This window comes from Mizuhopecten yessoensis, unplaced genomic scaffold, assembly GCF_002113885.1.
Source record: "Mizuhopecten yessoensis strain PY_sf001 unplaced genomic scaffold, ASM211388v2 scaffold10933, whole genome shotgun sequence".
NCBI lineage: Eukaryota > Metazoa > Mollusca > Bivalvia > Pectinida > Pectinidae > Mizuhopecten > Mizuhopecten yessoensis.
The window spans coordinates 664,993-676,430 of NW_018408794.1; the positions used below are offsets into that span (position 1 = coordinate 664,993).

An 11,438-nucleotide genomic window follows, 5' to 3' on the forward strand; every position below is an offset into this window, starting at 1 on the left:
GAGTTCTGTTGTGATGTCAAGTGTCATAGACTTGTTACATGTACAATGTCTGGCCTCGAAATTCTGTTGTAATGTCAAGTTTCATAGACTTGTTACATGTACAATGTCCAGCTTCTGGGTTCTGTTGTAATGTCAAGTTTCATAGACTTATTACATGTACAATGTCCAGCTTCTGAGTTCTGTTGTAATGTCAAGTTTCTTAGACTTGTTACATGTACAATGTCCAGCTTCTGAGTTCTGTTGTGATGTCAAGTGTCATAGACTTGTTACATGTACAATGTCTGGCCTCGAAATTCTGTTGTAATGTCAAGTTTCATAGACTTGTTACATGTACAATGTCCAGCTTCTGGGTTCTGCTGTAATGTCAAGTTTCATAGACTTATTACATGTACAATGTCCAGCTTCTGAGTTCTGTTGTAATGTCAAGTTTCTTAGACTTGTTAGATGTACAATGTCCACCCTCTGAGTTCTGTTGTAATGTCAAGTTTCATACACTTGTTACATGTACAATGTCCAGCTTCTAAGTTCTGTTGTGATGTCAAGTTTCATAGACTTGTTACATGTACAATGTCCAGCTTCTGAGTTCTGTTGCAATGTCGATTTTATAAGACTTGTTACATGTACAATGTCCAGCTTCTGAGTTCTGTTATAATGTCAAGTTTCATAGACTTGTAACATGTACAATTTCCAGCTTCTGAGTTCTGTTGTGATGGCAAGTTTCATAGACTTGTTACATGTACAATGTCCGGCTTCCGAGTTCTGTTGTAATGTCGATTGTCTAAGACTTGTTACATGTTCATTGGCTGGCTTCCGAGTTCTGTTGTAATGTCGATTGTCTAAGACTTGTTACATGTACAATGTCCAGCTTCCGAGTTCTGTTGTGATGTCAAGTTTCTTAGACTTGTTACATGTACAATGTCTGGCTTCTGAGTTCTGTTGGGATGTCAAGTTTCATAGACTTGTTACATGTACAATGTCCAGATTCTGAGTTCTGTTGTAATGTCAAGTTTCCTAGACTTGTTACATGCACAATGTCCGGCTTCTGAGTTCTGTTGTGATGTCAAGTTTCTTAGACTTGTTACATGTACAATGTCTGGCTTCTGAGTTCTGTTGGGATGTCGAGTTTCATAGACTTGTTACATGTACAATGTCCGGCTTCTGAGTTCTGTTGTAATGTCAAGTTTCTTAGACTTGTTACATGTACAATGTCTGGCCTCTGAGTTCTGTTGCAATGTCAAGTTCATAGACTTGTTACATGTACAATGTCCAGCTTCTGAGTTCTGTTGCAATGTCATACATGTACAATGTCTAAGAAACTTGACATCGCACCAGAACTCAGAAGCCAGACATTGTCGAGGTAACAAGTCTAAGAAACTTGCCATCACAACAGAACTCAGTAGCCGGACATTGTACATGTAATAAGTCTATGAAACTTGACATCCCAACAGAACTCAGAAGATGGACCTTGTACATGTAACAAGTTGCTATGACATATTACAGTGGTGTAGGAGGAAAATGAGCGTATCCCCTGTATTTCGAGGATGGATACAAATATACCTTATATCATGTACAATGTCTGACCTCTGAGTTCTGTTGGGATGTCAAGTTTCATAGACTTGTTAAATGTACAATGGCCGGCCTCGGAATTCTGTTGTGATGTCAAGTGTCATAGACTTGTTAAATGTACAATGTCCGGCCTCGGAATTCTGTTGTGATGTCAAGTGTCATAGACTTGTTACATGTACAATGTCCGGCTTCTGAGTTCTGTTGTAATGTCAAGTTTCTTAGACTTGTTACATGTAAAATGTCCGGCTTCCGAGTCCAGTTGCAATGTCGATTGTCTAAGACTTGTTACATGTACAATGTCCGGCCTCTGAGTTCTGTTGTGATGTCAAGTTTCATAGACTTGTTACATGTACAATGTCTGGCCTCGGAATTCTGTTGTGATGTCAAGTTTCATAGATTTGTTACATGTACAATGTCTGGCCTCGGAATTCTGTTGTGATGTCAAGTGTCCTAGACTTTTTACATGTACAATGTCCGGCCTCGGAATTCTGTTGTGATGTCAAGTGTCCTAGACTTTTTACATGTACAATGTCCGGCCTCGGAATTCTGTTGTGATGTCAAGTGTCCTAGACTTTTTACATGTACAATGTCCGGCCTCGGAATTCTGTTGTGATGTCAAGTTTCATAGATTTGTTACATGTACAATGTCTGGCCTCGGAATTCTGTTGTGATGTCAAGTGTCATAGACTTTTTACATGTACAATGTCCGGCCTCGGAATTCTGTTGTGATGTCAAGTTTCATAGACTTGTTACATGTACAATGTCTGGCCTCGGAATTCTGTTGTGATGTCAAGTGTCATAGACTTGTTACATGTACCATGTCCAGCTTCTGTGTTCTGTTGTAATGTCAAGTTTCTTAGACTTGTTACATGTACAATGTCCAGCTTCCGAGTTCTGTTACAATGTCGATTGTCTAAGACTTGTTTCATGTTCATTGTCTGGCTTCCGAGTTCTGTTGCAATGTCAAGTTTCTAATTTAAGTTTTAATTCTTGTAACCATGTCAACCTTCTTAATATTGTTACCATGTTATTTCTTTAACTCTTTTGTTGTGGGAACCTTCCAAATATTGTTACCATGTTATTTCTTTAACTCTTTTGTTGTGGGAACCTTCCAAATATTGTTACCATGTTATTTCTTTAACCCTTTTGTCGTGGGAACCTTCCAAATATTGCTACCATGTCAAGTTTCTCAATCCTGTCATTGTGTCGACTTCCATGATATTGTTCCTTTATCATTTTTTTAAGCCTTTTTCCATGTCAACATGCAACATTGTTACCATATCAAATATAACACCAACGGGAAAAGATTCAAGCATTGTTACATTTCAACGTTTCGTTCATAACAAAATGTCTATCAAAGTTGACTGACAGTTTACTTCTCCTATTTAACATCATGACAAGTTCATTCTGATAGCCCGTTGTCGACAGGTTTTATAGATTTGCAATTGAATTACTTGTATATAAACAACCTACCAAAATCAAAGGCACTAACGCTATATCTAGACATTCTTAAGCACAATGTTCAACCCCACTGCAATGCCAGGGAAAATACCAGTCCCAAACTATAGGCTAATATTATGTGACATGCTTCCAGATAAGATACCCCCAAACACTTTGTAAAGATGGATTTTGATGAAGAGAATGCGTCCTATATTATGTATCAGATTTCCTGCATCAATGTTAGATACAAATCACCCTCGATATCCAGGGGTTTCGCTCAATTTCACTCTCTGCACCCCTGGAATATGTCATAGCAAAATTGAAGGCACGAACATAGCTGTTTGATTGGTTTCAGGTAAAAAAAAACCTGACCAATCGCTAGGCTGTTACCTGTCCTTTGAAGATTACAAAGGAGAGACGCCCGACTTCAAAACCTGTCAATTTTTACCGTTACTGGCCGCGATATACTTTTGATATACATCAAAAGAACGAACTAGTCTTTTTGTCTCATCTACAAGGTGGCGCACACTGAGCGTTCAAGTTTGCTATGACATATTACAGTGGTGTAGGAGGAAAATGAGCGTAACCCCTGTATTTCGAGGATGGATACAAATATACCTTATATAGTTATCTGTAAAACTTTAACCTGTCCCAGGCCAACACCAACACCTTCGTCTATGCCCACATCAATACACACGCACACATATTCCCTCACGCCAACGCATACGCCCACACTAACACCTAAACCTACCCTGACGCCCACGCCAACGCCTAGACTAACACGTACACCCACCCTCAAGACCACAACCACACATACGCCCACCCCAACACCTAAACCTACCCCGACGCCCACGCCAACGTCTAGACTAACACGTACACTCACCCTCAAGACCACGACCACGCCTACGCCCACCCTAACACCTAAACCTACTCTCACGCCCACGCCAACGCCTAGACTAACACGTACACCCACCCTCATGCCCACGACCACGCCTACGCCCACCCTAACACCTTAACCTAACCTCACGCCCACGCGAACGCATAGACTTACACGTTCACCCACCATCAACCCCACGACCACGCCAACGCCCACAATAACACCTTAACCCACCTTCACGCCTACGCCTACGCCAACACCAACACCTTCACCCACCCTAACGCCCACAGCCACGCCTACGACAACGCCCATACTAGCACCCTCACCCACCCTCACGCCCACGCCCACACCTACATCCACACTCATGCAATTGATGTTACATAGCCTCTCTGATGAGATCTTAAACAGCAATGCAACGCTAACACTGTACCATCGAAGATACAGTCCACGGACAGCAGCATCCAGTTCCAATAACATTACATGTACACAGAGGATGACATCGGGCGCGGCATCGCCGAGGTCGAGGTAGTCGAGGTCGACGTCCTGGATCTCGGAATCCAAAATCATTGATTACAGATCTTTTCCTAAAAATTAAATTTGTTTAAATTTAAAAGAAACAACGGTATCAAATGACCAATTTGATTTGAGTTTGAGCAAGAAATTTCATGGGATGAGGACGAAATGGCGGAATATCATCTGCAACAGGGTTAATATTATATTTTTGTATATACTGTAAGCATCTTCATCATATTCTTTATTTCGGGGAAAAAACACCACAACTACCCTGTAACAAGAACGTGAAATGTATGCGCTATATATATATAAGATCAGAACTTAAAGTTGTTGTAAAAAACAACCAAAAAGCTGACTTGAGAAGAAATCAATGCAAGAGGCACGTAGCTGGTAAGGATAGATAGCATCCGTCATTACTTCTTACATATAGTGTAACTGATTGTATGGTCATACTGTACATCAATTGTTATATACTGGATCTTTGTTGATAAATACAGCCTGTGCATTGTACGTCGATGACATGTACCTACTGCATGCATCGTACTATGTACATTGTACATGTATGTCAATATAAAGTAGTTGCACGTTGATGTATGATCTGTACGCTGATAGATGTTGTCCCCACATTTATAGGCCTATTGATACATAAAGTATCTGGTGGCCATGTTTGTTTACCTAGGACACCTGGAGCTGTATTCCTACACTGACCGAATCACTGTATATTGCAGTATACAGTCTCATATACTGGAATTTGGTTTGCTTACAACATAAAGGCAAATGCAACATAGAATGTAAATATAAATGTATAATAATATATACGGTCTGTATGCTGATAGAGGTTGTCCGTACATATATGTTTGACGATATATAATGTCTCTATGCTGATAGAGGTTGTCCGTACATATATGTCTGACTATAAATAATGTCTGAATGCTGATAGATGTTGTCCGTACATATATGTATGACGATATATAATGTCTCTATGCTGATAGATGTTGTCCGTACATATATGTATGACGATATATAATGTCTCTATGCTGATAGATGTTGTCCGTACATATATGTATGACGATATATAATGTCTCTATGCTGATAGATGTTGTCCGTACATATATGTATGACGATATATAATGTCTCTATGCTGATAGATGTTGTCCGTACATATATGTATGACGATATATAATGTCTCTATGCTGATAGATGTTGTCCGTACATATATGTATGACGATATATAATGTCTCTATGCTGATAGATGTTGTCCGTACATATATGTATGACGATATATAATGTCTGTATGCTGATAGATGTTGTCCGTACATATATGTATGACGATATATAATGTCTCTATGCTGATAGATGTTGTCCGTACATATATGTATGACGATATATAATGTCTCTATGCTGATAGATGTTGTCCGTACATATATGTATGACGATATATAATGTCTCTATGCTGATAGATGTTGTCCGTACATATATGTATGACGATATATAATGTCTCTATGCTGATAGATGTTGTCCGTACATATATGTATGACGATATATAATGTCTGTATGCTGATAGATGTTGTCCGTACATATATGTATGACGATATATAATGTCTGTATGCTGATAGATGTTGTCCGTACATATATGTATGACGATATATAATGTCTGTATGCTGATAGATGTTGTCCGTACATATATGTATGACGATATATAATGTCTCTATGCTGATAGATGTTGTCCGTACATATATGTATGACGATATATAATGTCTCTATGCTGATAGATGTTGTCCGTACATATATGTATGACGATATATAATGTCTCTATGCTGATAGATGTTGTCCGTACATATATGTATGACGATATATAATGTCTCTATGCTGATAGATGTTGTCCGTACATATATGTATGACGATATATAATGTCTCTATGCTGATAGATGTTGTCCGTACATATATGTATGACGATATATAATGTCTCTATGCTGATAGATGTTGTCCGTACATATATGTATGACGATATATAATGTCTCTATGCTGATAGATGTTGTCCGTACATATATGTATGACGATATATAATGTCTCTATGCTGATAGATGTTGTCCGTACATATATGTATGACGATATATAATGTCTCTATGCTGATAGATGTTGTCCGTACATATATGTATGACGATATATAATGTCTCTATGCTGATAGAGGTTGTCCGTACATATATGTATGACGATATATACTGTCTCTATGCTGATAGAGGTTGTCCGTACATATATGTATGACGATATATAATGTCTCTATGCTGATAGATGTTGTCCGTACATGTATGTATGACGATATATACTGTCTCTATGCTGATAGAGGTTGTCCGTACATATATGTATGACGATATATACTGTCTCTATGCTGATAGATGTTGTCCGTACATATATGTATGACGATATATACTGTCTCTATGCTGATAGATGTTGTCCGTACATATATGTATGACGATATATACTGTCTCTATGCTGATAGATGTTGTCCGTACATATATGTATGACGATATATACTGTCTCTATGCTGATAGATGTTGTCCGTACATATATGTATGACGATATATACTGTCTCTATGCTGATAGATGTTGTCCGTACATATATGTATGACGATATATACTGTCTCCATGCTGATAGATGACTCTCTGCGTGAAACCGTGATAGATATGAAAATGTATGACTCACTACGAAATACCATGATATATATGAAGAGCTAGGACTCATTGCGAAAAACCATAATAGATATGAAAATGTATGACTCACTACGTGAAACCGTGATAGATATGTAGAGTTATGACTCTCTGCTGGAAACCGTGAAAGTTATGAAGAGAAATGATGTAAGTTTGAAAAAAAAATATCACACGATGAAATATTTCTAAGATCTAAACTTATTTTTAGACTTAAACCTTATCAGACACAAATGTATAACTGTTTTCCGCTGATCATAAAAACTCAAAATCAAGGATATCTTCAGAAGTCCGATAGGTATCCGAAACAACTGTACATTAAATGATATAAATTTGTCAGTCAAGTGATATACCAAATAAACTTTCTTATACGAAAACGAGAATTGTTAGGCTCAAATGAAGTGTTTTTACATCACATGCCATAAAACGTAGTAAATCGTTCGTGATAATATTAACATGATATATATCCCAAGGTAAAGCTTTCAATGAAATTACCTCCAAGTTCCAAAATTTATAGTTAAGATAATTAAGTCATTTTTTGGGTATCAGTAGATACTAATAATCCACATCGACTGGAGAAGTTCGACTCTAAAAATACAAATAGAATACTTGCTTTCGAAAAGTTCCATTACACAGATCACATTTCTGGTTCCAGCAGATCCCGAATCCATCAGTTTGACAGCGGCAAGTCCTCAGCAAGTTTACACCAGGCGGACACTCTCCGTCCTGTGCTTCAGCAAGTCGCACGGATACAGCCACTGTATCCAATGATGACATGGAACGTAATAATTCAGGATAAATGTCATTATCAAACACGCCTCAGGGGTTTAAAACATATAGAATAGGAAGGAAAGATACATTTCCTATACTTGCATCATAAACAAACTTAAATGTGGAGTCATAGACTTGTTACATGTACAAGGAACATCAACACTGTAAAAACGAAAAATACTGAATAATCTGAAAACGTAAAAGGGGTTTTAAGAGGCAAGGTTCTGTGAGGGATACTGGTAAGCATGGCAAAATATCATGGATAATGTTGAAAGTGGTTCTAAAATAATGTATAACGTCTTACTGGCTATTAGATAATGGAAATAGTTAAAGGGGACTTTTAGATACGGGATAACAATAGATACAATAGATAGCGTGTAACATTAAAAAGGTAATATTTACAATTGCCACTGTTTCGGAATCGATAACCTAAGTGTGAGCAAGTCTGTTTATTTCTCAATAACTAGAGTGTAGAACGTGACACAGTTCACCGCGTATGAATATATTTAAATATTGGCGGAATTCTTTCCGCAAACCTCATGTCAATGTTTACAAACAAACGCTAGCATTTAGACTACCGTGCGTGCATTTAGACTATCTATGAGTGTCGGCCGCCATGACACAGACACGATGGCTATCGTTCCTAGAAATGTAGGTCAAACTTCTCGTTTCCCAAATGTTACATCAACAGTCACTCGGCCGACTAATGATTTAGCCACATCATACAGTGTACATGTGATATGTACAAACCTCTGGTCTGCTTACAAACAGCAATTTCAATAACTGCACATTAAACTTCCACCAGGCCTAGGCTAGACACCATGGTAGCTCTCTCTATTTCCTGCCCTGGGGCGCATCACTTTTAAACGATGGACGACCGCGGTCATTAGTATTTTCTACTAAGTATTTTGCCCCAGTACCTCAATTTACTAATACAATTATGAAGATAAATACGGATATTTTATGTGAATAGAAATATTGAAATTGAGGAACTTTTTTCATTTTTTGTCACGGATAAAGTGGGCGGGGTTTAGCTGTCTGTCAACGGCTTTTCAGAAAGGCTGTTTCGCATGGATTAACATGACGTCAAAATAATTTTGAACGCAGATTACACAAGGTAAATGCCTGTATTCGACTCTATTAATGGTGTTATTGTTAAAAGAAAATATTGTAAATATAAGGATTAACCTTTTATTTCGAAGCGTTTGCGAACAATTTACCTCGTGCTCCATTGGATTTATTATCTCATAAACAAAACAAAATAAAAGGTTAATCCTTAAATGTATCATATCAAAAGGGGCTATACGATCATTGATCATGGGTAAGAGGGACTTGAATATATTGGATAATGGTTAGAGGGGCAGTAGCATAATTGTTAACGTTCAGAAGGGTTCTTATAAATTAGATAGCATTAAGAGGTGTTGTAACATAGTGGATAACCTTGAGAGGGGCCATAAGATAATACATATCGTTAGTTTTCGTAATGTATAACGAATGACGTTAAGAGGGGCTATAACATAACGGATACAGATACACATAGTCCACGCAGACACTCAGAAACGCATTCGCACACTCTCGCCACAATCTCGTTTCTTATATAGGGAGAAAAAGGTCTGACACAAAGGACAATAAAAGATCCCAAGTATAGAAAGGGGGAGTGGGCTGGCGAAAAAAATGGGATTTAAAAAAACCTGTTTGAGATGTCAATATCAGTTCTGTATAAATTTGTTTTACAGAATTGCAAATGGCGGCCATTTATGATAGCCAAATTGTCGAAGTTAAAATAAGTAAAACGACAAAGAGGGAAAAGGTTTGATATCAAATGCGTGAAAAATTTGAGGAAATTCAATTTATAAAAGGTGCAGATACCATACCGTCACTTAAACAGAGATTTCAAAATCGATTTCATAAAGTGGATTGTTAAGCAACAAACACACAAATCGATTCGAATCCTTGTTGTAAAAATTCAACTACATTCAGTGGCGTAGCATACATGTAATAATGATAAATAATATTATACAACATTTATATAGTGCCCTATATAATTTGTAAAAATACTCTAAAGCGCTTTACAACATATAGTTATAATAGTTATGGTTATAATTGTGAAAACAAAAAACAAACGCTTACAATCTCTTTTATACATTAAAGCAAGCAATGTGCACATAATTGAACAAATAAAAGGGTGGTATTTACATGATGTCTTCTAAAAAGCAGACGTGAAGAGGTGAGTTTTGAATTTGGCCAGTGCATTTGACTTTCTAATACCAGATGGTAAGTGTTGTGTCATCCGCGTTACTATGTGCTCGAGTATTGCGGTATTCAATTAAGCATTGAACTGTTACCAGATGCAGTATACAGTCGATATGAATGCAATTTGGGTGACAGATAAATAGAATGTCGCCCGTTCATATAAAAAGTCGGGTTTTACTTGTTAATAATCAGACTAAAAGGATTTCCCAGATTACTAGACATTGTTTCTAGGGCCTAATAGAATTCTGTTTTTCCCCAGCTATGGGAAAGGGAACTTCCCCTCCCATACCCTCCCCTCATACGGCGCTACGCGCCTCGGAATTTCGGTAAGCATACACTCCGAAAAATGATTTGCTACGCCATTGACACTGAAATATGTAACAACTAAAGTACCCGATACAATGGATATCGTGAACCAGCATATCATTGTTATAACTGGTTACACAAATAATCTACTTCCAGTCCACCGCGTTGTTTACATCACTCAAAAAGTGTCAGGGAAATTTCTAACGTGATACTTTGCTTACTGAATGCAATTAATCAAGTGAAGTGTATGTCACCGATAAATGAGTAAGGAATAATGACACTTACCTAGACCCAAAAGGAGGAAGGAAAAGAAGGCAGCTCTCCCCATGTTTCAATCTCCCAAGTCAAACCACATATGTTAGTAGTGCACATCTGCTGTAGCCTAGTTATGTCCTTATCGTGAATGTGCACGAGCACTAGTGCTTAAATTATGTACAACTGCTGTAGCCTAGTTATGTGTTCACGGAGCACTAGTGCTTAAATTATGATGCACTGGCAATACTGCTCTCGTTATAAACCATCAACTACGCAGCAAAATATTAGGTTACAACACAGGACATGGGTTGTTTTCACTGGGTTGTTTTCACTGGGTTTTTTTCATGCAAGTTGCTCGGCTGACATTTGGAGGTTTGGGGAAGTCACGCTGTCCTCACTGATCTGCAGACATGTTTATACTCCATGAGTGAGTCGTACCGTGGTGTTACACCTATGTTGCTGTATATTTTTATTGTTATTATTATATTTACAGAATCTATATTTAGATGTCTACTAACGATGATGATAAATAAAACAAAAACAAAACAAAATCAAAACTAGCGTCCAGAAAGAGATATGGTCTAACGATGTGTTTTTCGGTGAGAAGCGTTACACCTCTTCAAACATGTATCATATTTTGGAACGAAAGCTGTCAGAAAATATTACAAACTCCTATGCGCTATACGTTAACACTAGACTGTAAAATATCCGAGATATCGTATAAGTAACAATGAAAAATATGTACAGTGTA

General features: G+C 37.7%; 1 protein-coding gene and 1 long non-coding RNA gene across 2 annotated transcripts in view; both read right to left on the reverse strand.

Moving 5' to 3' along the window:
• Nucleotides 1-1,278, reverse strand: part of LOC110463825 — a 3,070-nt gene extending 1,792 nt beyond the window's left edge. Inside the window, exon 1 of the long non-coding RNA XR_002464429.1 lies at nucleotides 460-1,278. This is a non-coding gene — a long non-coding RNA (uncharacterized LOC110463825). The remainder of the gene's footprint in view (nucleotides 1-459) is intronic.
• Nucleotides 1-10,927, reverse strand: part of LOC110463824 — a 13,014-nt gene extending 2,087 nt beyond the window's left edge. Inside the window, exons 1-3 of the mRNA XM_021518708.1 lie at nucleotides 10,718-10,927; nucleotides 7,716-7,860; nucleotides 4,314-4,467 (exon numbers count right to left, since the gene is read on the reverse strand). Coding sequence (XP_021374383.1) covers nucleotides 4,314-4,467; nucleotides 7,716-7,860; nucleotides 10,718-10,760 — 342 coding nt within the window. The 5' untranslated portion in view covers nucleotides 10,761-10,927. The remainder of the gene's footprint in view (nucleotides 1-4,313; nucleotides 4,468-7,715; nucleotides 7,861-10,717) is intronic.
• Nucleotides 10,928-11,438: the final 511 nt, after the last annotated feature.